Below are 22453 nucleotides of genomic sequence, written 5' to 3' on the forward strand. Positions count from 1 at the left end.
GATACATGCATCCCAATGTTCATTGCAGCACTATTTACAGTAGCCAAGACTTGGAAACAACCTAAATGTCCATCAACAGATGAAATGAGAAAGATGTTTTATACATATACAATGGAATAATACTCAGCCATGAAGAAGAATGAAATAATGCCAATTGCAGCAACATGGATGGACCTAGAGATTATCGTACTAAGTGAAGTAAGCCAGATAGAGAAAGACAAATATCATATCATTTATATGTGGAATGTAAAAAAAAGTGATACAAAATTAACTTATTTACAAAACAGAAACAGATTTACAGATGTAGAAAACAAACTTATGGTTACCAAAGGGAAACGGTGGTGGGGGAGGGAAAAATTGTAGGTTTGGGAGTAACATATACACACTAATATATATAAAATAGATAAATAACAAGGACCTACTGTATAGCACAGGGAACTATAGTCAATATTTTGTACTAACCTGTATGGGAAAATAATCTGAATAAGAATATATACATGTATATGTATATGTACAACTGAATCACTTTGCTGTTCATGTGAAACTAACACAACATTGCAAATCAACTATACTTCAATTAAAAAAAAAATAAAATACATCAAATTGCAAGGGAAGGGGTAAAACTGTCACTATTTGCACATGACATGATGCTGTATAGAGAAAATTCATATATCTCCACCAAAATGCTATTAGAACAAATAAATTTAGCAAAGTTGCAAGATACAAGATTAATATACAGAAATCTATTGCTTTTCTATACACTAATAATAACCTATCAGAAAGAGAAAGCAAGAAAACAATCCCATTTAAAATCACATTAAAAAGAATAAAATACTTAGGAATAAACTTAACCTGGGAAGTGAAAGACTATCCTCTGAAAAGTATAAAACATTGATGTAGGAAACTGAAGACAATAAAAAGAAATGAAAGATATCCTTTGTTCTTGGATTGAAAGAATTAATATTGTTAAAATGTCCATACTACCCAAAGCAATCTACATATTTAATGCAATCCTTATCAAAATACCCATGACATGTCTCAGAGAACTAGAACAAATAATCTTAAAATTTGTATGGAACCAGAAAAGACCCCAAATTGCCAAAGCAATCCTGAGAAAAAATAACAAAGCTGTAGATATCATGCTCCCTGATGTCAAATTATACTACAAACCTACAGTAATCAAAACATTATGGTACTGGCACAGAAACAGACATATAGGTCAATGGAAAAGAACAAGGCCCAGAAACAAATTGATGTTTTATATGGTCAATTACTCTCCAACAAAGGAGGCAAAACAATACAGTGGGAAAAAGACAGTTTCTTCAATAAAAGGTGTTGAGAAAACTGAATAATTACATGCAAAAGAGTCAAACTGGACTACTTTCTCACACCATATACAAAAATAAACTAAAAATGGATTAAAGAATTAAGACCTGAAACCATAAAACTCCTAGAAGAAAACATAAACAGTACACTCTTTGACATCAGACTTGGCAATACTTTTTGAACATGTGTCCTCAGGAAAAGGAAACAAAACCAAAAATAAAGAAATGGGACAACATCAAACTAAAAAACTTTTGCACAGCAAAGGAAACTATCAAGAAAACGAAAAGGCAGCCTACTGAATGGAAGAAGATATTTGTAAATAATATTACTGATAAGGAGTTAACATCCAAAATACACAAATAACTCATACACTCAACAGCAAAAGAACGAATAACCTGATTAAGAAATGGACAGGGGACCTGAATCAACATTTTTCCAAAGGCCTACAGATGGCCAGCAGACTAATGAAAAGATGCTCAACATCGCTAATTATCAAGGAAATGAAAATCAAAACCACACTGAGATACCACCTCACATCTGTCAGAATGGCTATTATCAAAAAGACAACAAACAACAAGTGTTGGCGAGAATGTGAAGAAGTGTTGGAGAGAATGTGGAGAAGAGGGAACCCTCATGCACTGTTGTTGGTGGGAATGTAAATTGGTGCAGCCACAAAGGAAAACAGTATTGAGGTTCCTCAACAAATTAAAAATAGAACTGCCATATGATCCAGCAACATCATCTGGGTACTTACCCGAAGAAAACAAAAACACTAATCCAAAAAGTTATATGGAGTCCAATGTTCATTGTGGCAATTTTTACAGTAGCCAAGATATGGAAGCAACCTACATGTCCATCAATAACAAATGCATATATATGTGTATATATATGTGTGTATATATACACACACATTCACTGGAATTTTAATAAACCACTAAAAATGAAATCTTGCCATTTGCAAGAACATGAGTGGATCTAGAAGGTACTATGCAAAGTGAAATAAGTCAGAGAAAGACAAATACCACATGATCTCACTTATATGTGGAATCTAAAAAAACAAAATAAACGAATACACATAACAAAACATAAACAGTGTTATAGATACAAAGAACAAGCAGGTGTTTGTGAGAGAGGAGGGGAGTACAGTGAAGAAAGAAATAGGTAAGGGAGATTAAGAGGTACAAACTTCTAGTTGTGCAATAAATGAGTCATGGGTATGAAATGTACAGTGTGGGAAATATAGTCAATCTTTGGTGACATATTGTAACTAGACTTACCATGGTGACCAATTTGAAATGTATAGAAATACTGAATCACTATGTTGTGTAACAGGAACTTACACAGTGTTGTAGGTCAATTATATTTCAAAAACAAACAAGCAAATTCATAGAAAGAGAGATCAGATTTGTGGTTACCAGAGGCAGGGTGTGGGGGAAATAGAATTGGATGAAGTAGCTAAAAAGTACAAACTTCTAGTTACAAGATAAGTAAGTACTAAGGATGTAATATACAACATGATAAATATAATTAAAATGCTGTATATTTTATATGAAAGTTGTTAGGGTAAATTCTAAGAGTTCTCATTACAAGTGAAAAATTGGGTTTTATTTCTTTAATTTTGTATGTATATGAGATGCTGTATGTTCACTAAACTTACTATGACAAATATTTCATGATGTACATAAGTCAAATCATTATGTTGCACACCTTAATCTTATACAGTGCTGTATGCCAATTATATCTCAAAAAACTGGAAATTAAAAAAACACAAAGAAATGAACCTAGAATTTTATACTGAGTGAATATATCTTTCAATAATAATGGAGAAAATTACCAGGGATTAAGAAGGTCAATTCATAATGATAAAGGGGACAACTAATCAAGAGGTCAAATTTATAAATGATTTATGCACCTAAAAACAGAGCTTCAAAATACACGAAGCAAAAACTGATATATCTGCAAAGAGAAAAAGACCAATCCATAATTATGGCTGAAACATGAAAGTAGACATCACAACAGTGTCTACAAACATTAATAGATTAGTAAGGAGATTTTATGAAAAACTTTATGACATCATATTCAACAATGAACAATTTCCTTGAAAGAAAAAGAATACCAATGCTCACTCAAGGAGAAATAAAGAAAACCCCAAGCCCAGATGAATTCACTGGTGAATTATAACTGTAAAATAAATAAAGGAAACCTCATTTAAAAGGGAGTCTTGCCTATAGGTTGCCCTAGTTTGCTTGTCCTGAATTGCAATTCTCTGCTTTTCCCCAAATAAACTCATTTTCCTGGTAAAATAACTGGCTCTTCTGTTTTTTTTTTTTTTAAGGTCAATATAACAAATATTTAAAAAGCAATTCCAATTCTAAATAATTCTTCCAGAAAACTGAAGAAGAGGTAATGTTTCCCAACTCATTTAATGAGGCCATTATTACCCTGATACCAAAATCAGAAAGATATTACAAGAAATCCACAAACCAAAATCCCTCATCAACATAATATAAAACTTGTGAACAAAAATTTAGCAAATCAAATTCAGTTATATGTACATATAAAAAGGATAACATATCATGATGAAGTGTTTATCCTGGGGATACAAGGTTAGTTTAACAATTGAAAATCAATGTAATTATAAATGCTATAATAAAAAACAAAAAAACATGTGATTTACCTCAACAGATATACAAACAGCATTTGAAAAAATCCAACATCCATCCCTAAGAAAAATGTTAATCAAACTGGGAACAGAATGGAACTTCCTCAACCTAATTAAAAGCATCTATGTAAAATCACAGCCAACATCATACTTAATGGTAAAAAAAATGAATGATTTCCCTCAAGACCAGGAACAAAACAAGAATGCCCATCCTCTTCACTTCTATAACACTATACTGCAAGTTCTAGCCATTGAAAATAAAGAAAATACATCCATAAGAGAAAGAATTAAAACTCTTTATTCATGAATGACATGATTGTCTACGTCGAAAAACTGATGAAATCTACAAAAAAGCTACAAGAATGTCATTTTATCAAAGTTGTAGTATACAAGTTCAATATAAAAAAACAATTGTTATTTCTACATACTAGCAGCAAAAAATTCTGGAACATGAAATTAAAAGCAATGCCATTTACGATAGCATGAAAAGTAGGAAACAGGTAAAATACACAATAAAAGATGTGTAAGATCTGTACATTGACAACTATAAAACATTGATGAAATTAAAGAAGGTCTAACGAATTGGAAAGAGATACCATGTTCATGGATCAGAAGACTCAGTGTTGTTAAAATGTCAATTCTCCCCCAATTGACTTATAGATCCAACCCCATCTCAATCAAAATCCTAGTAGCCTTTTTTGGTGGAAACTGAAAATCTGACTCTAAAATTCATAAAGAAATGCAAAGGACCCAGTTCAAAACAACTCTGAATAAGTAGAAAACGGTTGGATGACTAGCAGTATCTAATTTCAAAACTTAATTATAAAGAAACAGTAATGAAGGCACTGTGGTAATGGAGTAAAGACAGACAAACAGGTTAATGGAACAGAATAGAAAGTACAGTAAGTCCCCCACATACGAACCTTTAAGTTGCGAACTTTCAAAGATGCGAACATGCATTCGCATGTCCAATCACGTACAAGTGGCTGTGCTTTTGTGTTCTTTACTGTACAGTACTGTATAGAGTACAGTAGTACAGTATCTGTATTTCAAGCCCAGGATGTCTGGAAGTAAGAGTAAAAGCAGTGGTGATGTAGCTGGTACTGCTAAGAAGCGCCAGGAATTGGAAGCCCAGAGAAAGGACAAAGAGAGATAATAGGAAGAAGAAGTAACTGAAGAATCAAAGATTCACGACACAGGAAATGGCAAGGGGATTTTCTTTATTTGAGGAGGCACTGTTAGTTTCTGAGGCACAGGATCTGAATGTAGAATGGTACACGAAGGTTGCAGCAGCCGTTCAAAACGCAATCCAGTGCTGTGTCATTTATGACGAGAAAAAAAGAGCTACTACCAAGACATCACTGGATCATTTTTTCTAGAGGGTAGATAAAATTGAATCTAGCAAGGAACCAGAACCTGTGCCATCAACGTCAGGCGTGAGTGAAATTGCAGCTTGCCCTCCATCTCCTACTGCTGATGATCCTTCAGCTCTACCATCTCCTACCCCCTCCCTCCTCCAGTCAGTAACCCTTCTTGCCTCTTTACTCAATGCCAGCCCCTGTATGCCAGCTGTTGTACTGTACTACTGTACTTTTCAAGGTACTGTACAATTTAAAATGTTTTATTTTTTGCTTGTTCGTTTTTTATGTATCATTTGTGTGAAAATATTATAAAGCTATTACAGTACAGTACTATATAGCCAATTGTGATAGTTGGGTACCTATGCTAACTTTGTTGGACTTACGAACAAACTGGACTTATGAATGTGCTCTCGGAATGGAACTCGTTCGTATATAGGGGACTTACTTTATAGAAATAGAACCATGCATATTTAGGCAGCTGATTTTTGATCAAGATAGAAATGTAATTCCACAGAGAATGGATAGTATTTTCAACAAATGGTGCTGGAATAATCAGGTGTCTGTGTGGAAAAATTAGTTTTGAACCATATATTGCACCAAAAACAAATACTGAATCAAAATGTATCATAGATCTAAAGATAAAACCTAAAACTATAAAACTTCTAAAAGAAAACACAGGGGAAAACACTTGAAATTTTGGGCAAGGCAAAGATTTCTTAGCTATAACACCAAAAACATGCTACAGAGAAAAAATAAAAATGAAACACTGTCTTTATCAACATTAGAAACAATTAAGAGAATTAAATGACAATTTATAGACTGAGACAAAATATTTGCAAGGCATAGCTCTGATAAAGGACTTGCATCTCGACTATATTAGGAACTGTCAAAACTCAATAATAAAAAAGTGACCAAAATAAAAAAAGGGGGTAAAAGATGTCAATGGGCAATTCAAAGAAGATAAATGGATGGCAAGTAAGCACATGAAAAATGCTCAACATCGTTAGTTACTAGAGAAGTGCAAATTAAAATAATATGAGATACCGTTACATACATTTTAAAATAGCTAAAATTAAAAAAGAATGATCATTATCAAGTGTTGGTGGGGACTTCCCTGGCGGTCCAGTGGTTAAGAATCCGCACTTCCAATGCAGGGGGCGCAGGTTCAAACCATGGTTGGGGAACTAAGATCCCACATGTCGCATGGCCAAAGAAGAAGAAAAAAACAACAACAACAACAAAAAACAAACAAATCAAGTATTGGCAATGATATGGAAGAACTAAAACTCTCATACACTGCTGGTGGGAATGTAAAATGGTACAGGAACTGAAAAACAGTTTGGTGGTTTCTTAAAAAGTTAAATATATGATCCAATCATTCTACTCCTGAGTATTTAGACAAAAATGAAAGGCATGCATCCATGTAAACACTTTCACATGGATACTCACTGCAGCTTTACTGGAATATCACAAAACTGCCAACAACCCAAATGTCCATCAACAGGTAAATGGACAAACTGTTGTGTATCCATACAACGGATATTATTCAGTGACGTAAAGTAACAAACTATTGATACACTCCAATAACATGGATGAATCTCAAAATAATTATGAGAGAAAGAGACAAAAAAAGAGTATATACTATATGATTCCATTTATAATCATTTCGAGAAAATGTAAACTAACCCGTAGCATCAGATAGTAGGTCCCTGGTTGCCAGGGAATGAGGGGCGGGGGATTGTGAGTTCAGGATGTGAGGCAGGAGGGAAGGATTATAAAGGAACACGAGGAAACTTTCAGGGGTGATGCATATGTTTATTATCTTGATTTGGTGATGGTTTCATTGGTGTGTAAATATGTCATAACATTAAATTATATACTCATTTTGTTGTGTAGCACACCTCAGTAAAGTTGTTTAAAAAAATCAATGGTCTAGCCCAAAAGAATAGGTTCCTCTACTCCCACTCACCAAAGTATGTTTCAACATATAAATTAACTATACATACTAAAATTTAACACTACTCTGCTCCTCATTAAACCTTATTTGAGCTTTTGTACTTTCCTGTGGATTCTGAGGGTTTACTGAAAGGTACAGGTAGTGATGGTGAGAGAATGAAAAAGAATTTTAGGAGATGGGCCTATACAAATATTGAAATATACTACTATGGCTTTAATTTCACTCATGAGGGTTTTTATTGCTAATGGGAATTTCAAAGATTAACATTTGATCATCAAAGTGCTTTATACATTCTTAATGATATTAGCTAACACTAACTGAACACTTATTATGACTATGTGTTACATTTATTAACCTGGTTTATCTTCATAACAACCCTGAGGTAGGTACTATTACTCTCTTCACTTTACAGATGTGAAAACTAAGGCACGAAGAGGTTAAGCACCATTCCCAAGGTCACATAGCTAGTAAGTATGTAACACATAACTAGTAAGTAAGGATAGGCATCCAGGCAGTCAGTCAGAGTCTGGCTCATAAGTACTAAACTATACTACCTCTCAATCTTCCCTATTAAACTCAATATTGATGTCTGAACTTTACATAATTAATTGCTGCTTTCTTTCTAAAGTAATAACTATCATGTACACACAATAAGTGCTCAATGTTCATAGCACTAAGTAAGCATTCATGAAAAATATCAAAATCTGTTTCAGAAAAAAAAATCAGTTTTTCATAACAAAGTTCAACAATATTGCTTTATTATATATTCACTGAAAAAATTTAACTGAAATTAAGGACAGTTAAAGCTAAGATGGCCATACAATTTGTTATCCAAAATGGGAAAGTTGAGAGCCAAAGGCATAAACCAGGACTGTTCCAAGCAAACTGTGATATATGGTGAACCCTGTTAAAGCAAAAAGGATATAATTATTTCTGGGGTAAAATTCAGCTAAGTTATATAAGACTGAGATTGTCAATTTATATTTGGAGACAAAGACTGATTTCCAAAAGCAAAGTGGATTCTCCTTAAATGAAAATGAAAATGCAGTAAACATGGCCATATCCTAAATGCTTATAAAACATTATAATTATTGTTTCTTTGGAAAGATGAACAGAATGCTGATTAGTTTACAATATCAAATAGCTTCATAGCACAGTATCAACATTTTGCTACTTTCTTTTAAAGAACCTGAAGTAGTTTTAATAGGGCTTAATCTATCTTACTTCTTTTTAACCTCCCTGAAAAACAAACAGTAAAATCTCCTTGACAGAATGACGAGAGGATGGATGACAGATGAAAAAGCAAATGTGTCATTATCTTAGGTAATATTCACTGAATTTTCTTGATAGCTAAGAGGAAAATGAGCTCACTCACAGTACACAAAAATCTGTCCCTTCCATATGAATAATTTTCCACTTTTTTCAAAGTAGATATAGTAGTGTTGGCCAGTTTTAATAAAAGATACTGCGCTACGACAAGAATGATCACTTATATACAATCACCTGGGTATTTAGTTAGATAATCTAGTTGGAAGAAAGCCATTACTAATTAAAATGATTAACTTAATCTAACTTAGACTTAAAGATTTCCTATTTTTTTAATATCCATTTTAAGTAAAAGTCAGCAAAACTCCAAATTCTTTGAACAAACACTAATACGGGAGAATAGCAATTTTCCTATTCTCACAGTACTCAGATGGCAAATTCATTAAAGTTTGGAAACTACTGATTAACAATTCATCACTTCTATTTCAAATTTAATCATGTGACTGAGATAAACCATTATTTTCACTTCAGTTATTACTAATTATACTGCAAGCATTTTAATTTGGTCAAATGTATTACAATTCATACTTCCTCAGTATAAAAGACTGAGTTCCATACATAAGTAACACTTTCTGCCCTGATTACAGGTAACAACAAATAATTATCCCTCACAATTAAATAAGAATATAATTCTAATTACTGAATTTGCTAGTGCATTTCCCTAGCTTTGTTTAGACATTGTAGTCTTTCTCTAGTATTATTTGGCACAAGGTGTTTGAAAGCTATAGTACTAGAAGTTCTAGAAGTATTTCAATATAGTGTTTTTGTTTTTGTTTTAAGTTTTTATTGGAGTACAGTTGATTTACAATGTTGTGTTAGTTTCAGGTGTACAGCAAAGTGAATCAGTTATACATATATCATATATCCAATCTTTTTTCTTTTTTTACATTCTTTTCCCATATAGGTCATTACAGAGTATTGAGAAGAATTCCTTGTGCTATACAGCAGGTTCTTATTAGTTATCTATTTTACATATAGTAGTGTGTATATGTCAATCCCAATCTCCCAATTCATCCCCACCCCCCGCTAATCCCCTGGTAACCGTTTGTTTTCTACATCTGTGACTCTACTTCTATTTTGTAAATAAGTTTATTTGTACCCTTTTTTTTAGATTCCACATATAAGTGAGATCATATTTGTCTTCCTCTGACTTACTTCACTCAGTATGATAATCTCTAGGTCCATCCATGTTGCTGCAGTTGGCATTATTTTGTTCTTTTTTATGGCTAATATTACGTTGCATATATGTACCACATATTCTTTATCCATCCCTCTGTTGATGGACATTTAGGTTGCTACCATGTCCGGGCTATTGTAAATAGTGCTGCAATGAACATTGGGGTGCATCTATCATTTCGAATTATGGTTTTGTCTGGGTATATGCCCAGGAGTGGGGATTGCTGGGTCGTATGGTAGCTCTATTTCTAGTTTTTTAAAGAACCTCCATACTATTCTCCATAGTGGCTGTACCAATTTACATTCCCACCAACAGTGTAGGAGGGTTCCCTTTTCTCCACACCCTCTCCAGCATTTATTGTTTGTAGATTTTTTGATGACGGCCATTCTGACTGGTGTGAGGTGAGATACCTCATTGCAGTTTTGATTTGCACTTCTCTAATAATTTGTGATGTTAAGCATCTTTTCATGGGCTTTTTTTGCCACCTGCATGTCTTCTTTGGAGAAATGTCTATTTAGATCTTCCACCCACTTTTTGATTGGGTTGCTTGTTTTTTTGATATTGAGCTACATGAGCTGTTCATATATTTTGGAGATTAATCCCTTGTTGGTTGCTCCATTTGCCAATATTTTCTCCCATTCTGAAGGTTGTCTTTTTGTTTTGTTTACGGTTTCCTTTGCTGTGTGAAAGCTTTTAAGTTTAATTAGATCCCACTTGTTTATTTTTGTTTTTAGTTTCATTACTCTAGGAGGTGGATCAAAAAAGATCTTGCTGCAATTTATGTCAAAGAGTGTTCTGCTTATGTTTTCCTCTAAGAGTTTTATAGTGTCCAGCCTTACATTTCAATATAGTGTTTTAACTGTAAAGCTGCTGTGCAATATAGATTAAGTAACAAGTAATAAGCTTTGGTATACTTAATTTCCATATTATAGGAAAGAAGTAGGTGAATGATAACACCTTTCCTCTGAGCCTTCTATTATTAAAGGGTTATAGACCTCTTTCTTCTCCATTCCATCCACATAAGCCAAGCTAATCAAGCCTTTCTTCCTCCAGAAAGTCTTCCCTAACATGTGGTAGACTGAAGAGAGTTCTGGACTGAAAATCAATTCTAGCTATGCCACTCAGTGTATGACCATGAACAAGGTAAATTCTGCACACCTTGGTTTATCTATCTGCAAAATGATGGACCAGATCCCACCTAGCTCTAGAAATCTATGACTTATAAATACGTGAACAAAAGACTTCACTTAAAAGCAACTTCAAGCCAAAATGGAAAAGAAATATTTACATAAAACCTGACCACTTATTTCAAATTTATAGCCATTCACAGTAGTACATATATACAATGGAATATTACTCAGCCATAAAAAGGAATGAAATTGGGTCATTTGTTGAGACGTGGATGGATCTACAGACTGTCATACAGAGTGAAGTAAGTCAAAAGAGAAAAACAAATATCGTATATTAACGCAGGTATGTGGAACCTAGAAAAATGGTACAGATGAACCGGTTTGCAGGCAGAAATTGAGACACAGATGTAGAGAACAAACGTATGGACACCAAAGGGGGAAAGCTGTGGGGGGCTGGGGGTGGTGGTGTGATGAATTGGGCGATTGGGATTGATATGTATACACTGATGTGTATAAAATTGATGACTAATAAGAACCTGCTGTATAAAAAAAAAAAAAAAAAAGAACCAAAACAGCCAAGACAATTTTGAAGAGGAAGAAGAAGATGTGGTAGTGATAAGGTGTGGAGACTTATTTATGCAATAACAAGACTTTTAAAATAAAAGCAGTGCAATGTTGGCATGGGAGTGGGCAAGTACTGTATGTCAATGTAACAGTTCAGAGTGCTCAAGAAATGACCCACATATAATGAGAACTTGGTGTTATTATAAATTGGCATTATATTGATTAATTAAAAAAAAACTGACTACTTATTTCAAATTTATAGCCATTCACAATAGGAAAATATTTATATTTCTATATTGTACAAAAAAAAGCTTATAGTGTAAATTAACAATGCAAGGTATACTTGAGGAAAAGATTAAATAGTTTGTGAAAAGAGTATTCAATTAAGTATTTATTATGCTAGGTATGATAGGAAATGCAAAAGTGAATATGACATTTAAAGCTCCCTGAGTGGGAAAAATAAAAATGCGTACAAATGAATATATAACCAGGGAGAAAGTGATTAAGTACTAATACTCTAATAAAAGTACATGCAATGCAGTAATAGGAACGCAGTTGAGGAAAAGCACAAGTTGCTCTTTTTAAAGAAGGCAAGGGAGGAAGCCACAAATAACTGTCCTATAAAAACTTCTACTGGGCAATTCTTTTTTTGGTCAAGGGTGTATGTAGCTGAAATAAGTGACATTTTACTGACTTAAATTATTGTAAAATTTAGATAGAAATGCCTTCTAATTAATCAGGTATTATTGTGTTTATTTTTAATATATTGTGACACCATGAAAACTTCATTACTCTCTTGCCTCTTCTACTCTTGTTTTGTTTACCAGATTCTTCTCCTTGTCCCCACTGTTTAACAAAAGGGAAGCAGCAATGTCAATGTTCTCAATGCTGAAACTATTGTAGCAATAAGACACACAAAGCTAACATGACTTCCACTATCACCCCCACCCCATTTAACTGAATGAACAAATTCTAGGAACTGTGCATGGACAGGAGGCAAACAGAATCATCTTCTATATGCTTCTGATAGTGACACTCACCAATGTCAAGAAAAGCACTGAAAAGGGAAAAACAACTTATAAGGAACTATAATTGATTAAAACAATTGTCATGAGGTGACAGTAAATGTTACAGTTCTCCCAACTAAAGGGAACTAGTATAAGGGGTTATGGGTAACTGAACAATAGTTTACCTTCATCACTAATTTAAAACAGACAAGAAATTATCAAATTGTTAAAATGTACAGTTTTTTTTAAAGTTCATATAGCTCATTTGCTCAGTAATCTGCCACTATTTTCAGAAAAATTCCAAAGACAGAACTAAAGTAATTTAATCCATAAAAAGGGAATACATGAAAGAACTTGTGAAATATTTCAACATCCCCCAATATCTTTTTCTATGTTAATTTCTCCAGAATATCAGACTAAATGAGGTGAGAATAAAACTGAATTTTGATATCTATTATTCCTTAAGCACTACACAGATGCAAACATAAAACACACAGAACATGGAAAACCAAAAATCTAAGCACAAGTGGCATATAAATCTCTATTTCAGCATTAGATTCACTGTTGCTAGATATTTTTTTTTTTAAGGAACACAAGAGTATCATGTGTATAGCTTTAAACATTGGAATTGTTCCTTGGGAAAATGTACTTTTTGACGCACGACCTGGCTGACTAGAAAATACATATATTTAATGAATAATATTAGTAGTTTCAATCACTTTATAAAGGGAAATCTGACAAATTATAAATAAACCAAATTGCATAGAAATGGAATTTTGGAATTGGAAGGAACCAAAGGGAGAACTTAATCCCCAAATTTTACAGATGAGCAAACTGAGGCAGCTAGTTAGTAGATCAAAAACTAGCACTCAGTTCTCTTGGCTTCCAATCAGGTGTTCCTTTTACTACACCACACAGCACACTTGTGTTATGGCTAAGATCCAAACACAATCTCCTCCCTGTTTTTCTAATGTTTAAAAGGTAATGATACTCAAATCTCTGATTTTCTTATTCTACAGTGATCAGGATACAAGATTTACTCCATAATGTATCCTACAGATTAGCTAATGTCCTTGAGACAATTAGGTTTTATCATTAGCAGATATTAAATACAAGCAAATCCTTTTGTCTTAAAATGTTTTCTACTTCAAAATGTAGCTTAAAAGCTTTAGGGCCCTATAAACCACATGCTGACAACTTTGGGTTGTTGTTTTAAAACTTAAAATGTTTAGACTATAAATGTAAGAATTAGTATACAAGCCTTGACCTATTATTTTTTCCCTAAATTAAGTAAGGCCAGTTACTTTGAAACTTCACTAATAACAACAGCCACTAGCCACCTGTGGCTATTAAGCACTTTTAAAATGTAGGTACGTCCAAATTCATATGGGCTATAAGTATAAAATACACACCAGAATTTGAAAAATTAGTATGAAAAAAGAATGTAAAATCTCACTAATTTTTAAAATATTGATTAGATGTTGAAATATTTTGGGTATACCAGGTTAAATAAAATATATTATTAACATTAATTTCACCTGTTTCTTTTTGTTTTTAATGTGACTACTAGAAATTTTAAAATTTTAAAATTACATTTCTATTGAACAGCTCTTAGCCATCAATTGTAAATATCTAGGTACAACTGATAAAAAGTTTGTATATTCTCTAAGAATAAGTTAACATTATAAAAATCACCTACATAATCACTAGTCAATGTCTGTGCTAAAGAAGATATGATGTGTAAAAACATACTAAATGCAGAAATCAACTTTAGTTGGCTTTATATATTTTTCCTCAGTAGATTTACATTTTTGGTTTTGGTTAATAGTGGAACTGGTTTATATTCCCTGATCACATATGAACTGATAAGAGAGAAATGTGCCCCAGAAGCATGGCAAAAAAAAAAAAAAAAAAAAAAAATTCAGCCTTTGCCTTCTTCAATCCACACATATATGTGAATTGACTTAAAAACAAATACTGTGATTTAAAAACAAATACTGACATAAAACACCATCAGATACTTTGCAAATGCAGACTAGGCTATAACTTAAAGATTTCAGGAATTAACAGTAATTCAACAAAACAAAACATTTATATAATTTATACCTTTGCTCCATCTGAAATACTGTCCCAGTTTCCACCACTCAAAGAGAACTTTCCATTGCCTATACGCAGCAGTATCTCTTCAGGAGTATCATTGGGGCCATTAGCAAATGGAGTATAGCTATTAATAAAAAAGATTTAAGTATACATAAGGGCCTAACATATATATTAAATCTAATTGAAAGTGATGAGTATAGAACTACAAGCATATATTTACTATAGCAAATTAAGAATACCACCTAAAATTTCCCTTTACTGTTCATATCAAATTTTACATTTCGAACAATAAACTTAATCCTAATAAATTATTTAATAAAATGAAGAGTCTTGCCTACATCAATCATCTTTTTTTTTTTGCCTTTGATCAGTTAATCAATGTAAAATAAAATACATTTATGTAGCTCTACATTCTGAAAATCAGACCAGAATGAAACATGCAAATTTTGTATTCTCACAGGCATAAGTTAGCAAACCAAATATACCTACTATGAAGAAACTGTTAATTTCATATATTCATAATATATTTATTGAATTGGCTCAAATTTATTCATTAGCATTTTATCAATATTATAAGTGAAAACAAGTTAACAATAGTTTTAATTAATGTTTATGAAAAACTGGTTAAATATTTATATCAATGTAACAGAAAAATCCTCTATAGCCATTAAAATTATTACATGGATCAATATTCATGGACAGGAAGAAAAATACACTGTATGAAGTTAAAATAGGTTAAAAAAGAATTATAGAATGACAAAAAGTGATCAGTTTTATACCATTGTAACAAATGGAACTAAAAATGGTATTCAAATTTGGGAACAGAAAGACTTATGGTTAAAAAGTATGAGGAAGATGTCTTAATATGTTAATGTGTTAATTCCCTCATGTAACAATTAAGTTGAGATAAACACACATACATATGCACACACACAAAATGTTTTGTTTAGTCATAAAGTAAATATTTGAAAGCAGCTATCTAGAAATCATATCCCATGGTTTGAAACCAATACTGCTGATTGCTGTTTGCATGCAAACTTGAGCTACCCTTAACTTTAGCACTTGCTGTGGTCTATAACTATTTTGCATACATCTAAAAGTACGTGGAATATACTGACATGTGATTATCACCAAGCCAATAAATAATTTAGAGTCACCATTGTCATAACTTATCTTTATAAAGCTCCTGCTATGTCAAGCATATTTAATTATACTAAATGGCTTCTTTAAAAACTCACACCTAAGTACATTATAATTACATTATAATTCTTCAAATTCCATTCTACACATTAGACTTTGCTAAACCTAGCGTTTATCTACAGCTACACATTTTTACTTCTAAATAAAAGTGCTATTCATTATTAACAGTAAAACAGCACTTGTATTATTTATAAATTAACAATATTAACACAATCCAATGGTTACATTTTTTAGTATTTCTTTATCCTTTTAAGAGAAGGCAGCTGTGCGTGTTTCTGTAGTTTAGTATTGTTACTACTTTATTTAGCTTTCTTATAAAGCTCAATCTTACTAAATCTCTACTGCCAAGAGAACCAAAATTCAAGTACTTAAAAAAAATTAACATCAGCAAGTTCAGTGGGTAAGCACCTGCTGAACCATGAAATTATTTTATGCTCAAGTAAACATTTTCAAAAAGTAATGCACTCAAATGTAAAATATCAAAGTAAAAATATATGCTTTATTTTAGAAGTTTTAGTTCTAATTGAACAATCTTTTAATTATATATCTAAATAATGCCTCCTTAAACACCTTACCTTATGTTTTTTTAATTTTATAAGTACATAATATATAATATTTTGAAATGTTGATAGCATTTACCTTAAGGTTACTTTCATCTGTCCTCTTTCTAGATGAAAATATACAGGTGAAATTCAAATAATGATGTGAATTAATTTGAGTATACAAATTTCTTACCCAGCCAACATTGTGTAAAAAAGGACTCCCAGACTCCAAATATCACAAGCAGCATCATAGCCTTGTTGCATAAGAACCTGAGAAAGAAATACTCATCTGGTACTACTCAGTATAAACTCAGTTTTCTCATCTAAAAGAAAGTTGTGTTTCTAATAATCTCACAAATGTTCACAATTTAGCTCATTTTAATCTTTTCAAAAATAGATTCACAATGTTAAAGGCAAAGTCTTCTGCAATTAACAAGCATTCAATAAGTGGCTATTAATGTGATTAAGCAACATGAGTGATACAAAAAAAACAACCTTTTTAAGATATGATCCCTGACCTCAATGAGCTTTCACTCCTCCTCTCAGGAAATCCAGACACATCAAAATTTAAAATAATATGTACAGAGAGCTTAATATATTCTACACAGAGTACTGTCTTTTAACCCTGACACTGACTCTATGAGATAGATATTACTTCCATTTTGAAGATGAGGAAACTGAGGTAAATGTTAAGTAATTTGTCTAATATCACAAAACTAGTGAGTGGTGGAGCAGGCATTCTTACTCTAATGTCTGTGATTTTAATATCTATGATAATTGCCTCCTTACTACACAAGAGGTGGTAAGATAATATATAATCTCATGAAAGCAAGATTAATTTATATTTTATATACAAGGCTCATATCTTTAAAAAAAATTAGTATATTTCTGGGTCACAAACACACATTTGATAAATTCTGAATGGTTTCATTAATTTTTCATATAATAATTTTGGTAGTTTTTTTCTTTTGAGACTAGTATTAATAAAAATCAAATAACATATTTATTATATATTCATGTGAATATTCTCTGTGAAGTTAATAGCTAGTTTGAGGTGAAATAAGACCTTTTTTTAAATTTAGAAAAACAAGCCCACTGCTAAAGCCTTTAGACATAGGAACAAAATAGAAACATTATTAATGCATTAACACTGGGGATTGTATAACCACCAGAATGGACATTTCATTTATAAAAGGCTAAAAATATTAATGTTTAGCTTTGACAATGGCCAGACTTGAATAATAAGTATCTAACTAACTTAAAATTCAACATATAATGTTTTTTTCATAGTCAAAGTGTATTTATAAGAACACACGTACCTGCAAACTTGGGAAGCTGAATAGGCTATCAAAATACCTATTTAACTGGCTTATGTAAATAACACAAGTGGAGACTACAAAGGCCCTAATAAATAATGAGGTAGAGCTAAACAATTCACATCACGATAAGCCTAACCTGGCATCCTCTAGTGAAACATAAACCTCTCCTGCTTTTTTCCCCTATCTCTTTCCTTTTCTCATCACTTCCTTTTTTTTTATAATAAATTTATTTATTTTATTTATTTATTATTCTTGGCTGCATTGGGTCTTCGTTGCTGTGTGCGGGCTTTCTCTAGTTGCAGTGAGTGGGGGCTACTCTTCGTTGCGGTGCACGGGCTTCTCATTGCAGTGGCTTCTCTTGTTGTGGAGCATGGGCTCTAGGCACGCGGGCTTCAGTAGTTGTGGCTCGCAGGCTCTAGAGCGCAGGCTCAGTAGTTGTGGCGCACAGGCTTAGTTGCTCCGCGGCATGTTGGATCTTCCTGGACCAGGGCTCGAACCCATGTCCCCTGCATTGGCAGGCGGATTCTTAACCACTGCGCCACCAGGGAAGCCCTCTCATCACTTCTTGTAGTTCTGGGCATCACCATGTTTTCCCTGGTTCCCTTAGGACAATAGTCTTAAAGGTTCCCAGATGATCCAATGCAAAGCCAAGGCTGAGGGACTGCTTAGTGAACTAGTTGGGCAGGCAAGGGTTAATCAGTGAGTCAGCTATAGGTATTTCATACTCCCAAAACCTTCAGAGTTAATGAGAAGAAAGGCACTGGAGGAATCATATTGCTTAATCTAATTAGGGTCAACCATGAAAAACTTGGTTTAGCTTTACCACACACTTAAACCCATTTTGTATGTGTAAAGAAGAGGCAGTCTACTTTTGTTCTAGAGTAGGTCTCAATGTCCTATTAATAGTAAGAACATACAGCCATAAAAAAACAAGGCAAGGTAGTGGGATGAATGAAAGAGTACAGTGTAGAAAGTAACGTGTTTCATACCTTCTTACTTGCATCGAGTTAAATACAAAGAAGATAGAAGTCAGAATTAAAGTAGTTAATGACTTTACTTTCTCTCTCATTTGGCTTCCCAAATCATCAGAATGTAACATAGAGATTCTCATTCAGATAAATTCATATTTGGAGCAAAACATATGACAGCCCAAAGCCAGAGCAAAGCAGGGTAATTTCACATTTACTTTTTTAAAAGAGTTGCAGGCATAGCATCCATCCAATATATTGTAAATTCCTCTAGTTCAGGATCATTCTTAGACCTCAGTAGACATTAAATGTCAGTTGAATAATATGATAGATTTGCTTTTATAAAAGAATAAATATTTTTTGAGATACATTAATTTTTGTGACATAGGTATAGTACAAGCACATCTATTAAGTAAATAAGCCTTAAGAGGTTGACTGAATTGATGCATATCAAAAAAGTGAATGAATATTCCTTATTGTTCAGCTGAAATTGTACTACTAATTAGTTTCTCTTTTAGCAAATAAGGGCTCTTAATGAACTGTGATGAAATAATGAATTTATACTCTCATAAATGCTATTATTTATTCAAATATCTGCATGGATACTTGAATCTTTCTGATTCTAGTTTAAAAGATGATGCATTGGGCTTCCCTGGTGGCGCAGTGGTTGAGAATCTGCCTGCCAGTGCAGCGGACACGGGTTCGAGCCCTGGTCTGGGAAGATCCCACATGCCGCGGAGCAACTGGGCCCGTGAGCCACAACTACTGAGCCTGCGCGTCTGGAGCCTGTGCTCCGCAACAAGAGAAGCCGCGATAGTGAGAGGCCCGCGCACCGCGATGAAGAGTGGCCCCCGCTCGCCGCAACTAGAGAAAGCCCTCGCACAGAAACGAAGACCCAACACAGCCAAAAATAAATAAATTAATTAATAAAAAAAATGATGCATTTCATACACTTCACTAATAATTTTTGAAAGGGTCTGAAATTTTAGAAACAAATCTTACCCCAAACCTGTTTTTCATTTATAACAATTTACAAATATGCATTGATTGCTAGCAGAGGCTTCAGCTCTTGATAATAAAACTTTTCAAAGCATTTTGAAAATACAAATACTAACCTAGCCAAAGGTAGTTCAGACACTAGAGGCATTAGTTACAGACAAGTGGTCTCCACATGCCCACCTGAAAACCTTCACTATTACAATGGTGAGAGTGTCTTACTACAATGGAAGTCTGGTAGGATAAAAAGCATCAATGGGCTGTATTCTACTCTGCAGATTTGTACTCATTTGAAAATGTTTACCTAGCCATTAATCTAAAAATGTTTACCTAACCATTAATCTAAACACAAACATACTGTATATTTTTCATTTTAATGAAATGAGAAATATACAGTATACCCTATATTTAACAGAAGAGCCTTAATCTCAAATTTCTATCTTCCTATTCTATAAAACCATTAAAATGCCCTAGAAAAGCTAATTTTTTTTATGTCTAAGATATCTCTTACACCTGGGGGCAGTACAATAACCCCTTCTTGGATCATGCGTGCATCCCAATTTTTGTTTTGGGAAATACAGTTTCCATATATTTTAATGTGATAAAAATTTGTACATTCATTATTCTATGAATATAATTAGAATATAGATTAAAGCACATTCTCTGGATACATACATAATTTCTTACAGGGCAAATCTTATCATAAAAACCCTGTAAAGCAGGTGTTATACTTGTTCCTCAACATTAACATCTTAAAGGAAGATTTAATAAATTTTAACATGGGAACTTTTCACTATTAGAAAGTTATTTTCCTATTTTCTATGTTTCTATTTTCATCACTAGAAATATTATTTTTCTAATAGCTACATTAAAATACAGATTTGTTGATATTTCAATTCAAGAAATATACTGTATCTTGTATTATATCTGATATGCAATATTATCCATAAAGGACTAGTATTTAATGCAAAAAAAAAAAAAAAACATGCACATGAGATAGGAATTCATCCTCAAATTATTTTATTCTTCTTCTGACTTGGAAAATTCAATTTTTCTAACCTGAGGATATCTGTGTATTTTGATTTGTGTTAAACATCCGATAATCCATATGACTTAGCATTATTCATAACATATAAGAACAGTTCTTGACTTTTACAAAGAAAACTTAAAAAGAATCTATATGACCAATGCCATCCCTGATTCATTTTTCATCACCCATACTTTCACTGCTGTGGGAGTTGCTACTGTCAAAGCTCCCATCCCCATTATCAGAACTGACAGACTGCTGGAGCTTGCCAAATGTGAAACGTGCACCCCTTGACTTCCTCATCATCACCTTCCCTGTCTCTTCTCTCTAAGATCTACATACGAATGTTATTTGCCAAGAAAAACCCCACTGCTTATAAAAAAAAAAAAACCTGTGAAGCTGTTTTCTCCATGAATTAGAAGATCTTAAAGATAATCGGGGATGGCATTGCCCATGTTATGTATAATGCTAAACAATATAAATCACCTCATGTTCAGCACAAACCAAAATATCTGAAAATATCCTGGCTTTGTTACTCAGTGAATGCTGTTATTAAGTACTTTGAGCCTCAGTTTCCTCAGTTAGAATATTTAATATGTTTAAGGTGAGGTTATCTTCACTCTCTGCCCTGTTCTAAAAGGGTATGATTCTGAAACCACTATGTAACCCAACAGAATAGAATAATCTGATTATTACATTCAGGTTGGTTTCAGATGCTAGTTATTAGTCTGAATATTTATATTGGGAGTTATCAGAATTGAATGATTTAAAGAGCTTTATAGCTGGGAAAGGACAAGATAACTCAGCTTTTACCTACCTACCATAACACATACATGATATCAAATACATTTAACTAAAGGAAAAGAATGAAAGGCAAATATTGAAGTTTTAAAGAATACCTCAGGTGCTACAAAGTTTGCAGTGTAGCATGGAGTTAAGAGAAGTCCATTTTCTCCTCGAAGTTGTTTTGCAAACCCAAAATCACAGATCCTAATGGAGTCTGCGTTGGCTGATTCATCCATGTATAAAATATTACTGGGTTTAAGATCACGATGAACAACCTTGAACATTAGAAAAAAAGCTTTACATTTCTATAGCTAACTAAATATCTGTGGAATAAAACATTGTAAGTTAATATATTTCCAGGAAAAGGAAATGTCTCAATCATAAAATTTTGCAAATGATACTTTCTCCAACCATGATGGCCCCGACAACCTGAAGTACACAGACGAAATTATCTCTGTCAGACAGATGTGCCAGTTTTTATCAAGCCACCAGTGTTGTTAACCACTTCCAATCTCAAAACTCACTTATCAGTTCCACTTGTGGATATAATGGACTAAGACCCTACTCAACACCCCCTCCCCACAGTAAACAAATATAAAACCTGAGTAGAAAAATCAACTACCTTGAAGGTACTGGGGAATGAGCAGGAGACAAGACTCCGGTGGGGAGTACATACTTGGTTGAAGGAGGGAGCTGCATGAGTAGGTTCCCATATCAGTCAGTGGCTTTTAGCCTAGAGCTTAGTACAGCCCCTAGGGCACACAGTAGTAGTAAAGACATGAAGAAAAGGCCACTGCCTTTCGGGCCTGGAGGACCAGAAAAGAAATGCTGGGAAACCGTGAATGCTGAGTGGAGGAATACAGTAAGGGAAAGAGCCAAAACTGACCCTTGAATCAAAAATGTGTAGAGGAGGTTCAAAGTAGTTCATAAAGACAAAAGATATAGACAGAGACCACAGCTGCTGCTCAAAAAGCAAAGTTTTCAGCACAAACCCTGCTAAGAAAA

At 33.3% G+C, this 22453-nt stretch overlaps 1 protein-coding gene across 4 annotated transcripts in view; it reads right to left on the minus strand.

The window, feature by feature from the left end:
- The window catches only part of RPS6KA6 (ribosomal protein S6 kinase A6), a 197192-nt gene that overhangs the window by 17207 nt on the left and 157532 nt on the right, over positions 1–22453 (minus strand). For 3 of the 4 annotated variants that reach the window (XM_068532501.1, XM_068532500.1, XM_068532499.1), the window contains 3 exons: positions 21562–21723; positions 16546–16622; positions 14617–14734 (listed from right to left, as the gene is read on the minus strand). In XM_068532501.1, the coding sequence (XP_068388602.1) occupies positions 14617–14734; positions 16546–16622; positions 21562–21723 (357 nt within the window). Of the gene's footprint in view, positions 1–8073; positions 8211–14616; positions 14735–16545; positions 16623–21561; positions 21724–22453 lie in introns of those variants that run through there. The other variant, XM_068532502.1, reaches the window with a different exon arrangement.

The sequence above is a fragment of the Eschrichtius robustus genome, chromosome X, assembly GCF_028021215.1.
Source record: "Eschrichtius robustus isolate mEscRob2 chromosome X, mEscRob2.pri, whole genome shotgun sequence".
NCBI lineage: Eukaryota > Metazoa > Chordata > Mammalia > Artiodactyla > Eschrichtiidae > Eschrichtius > Eschrichtius robustus.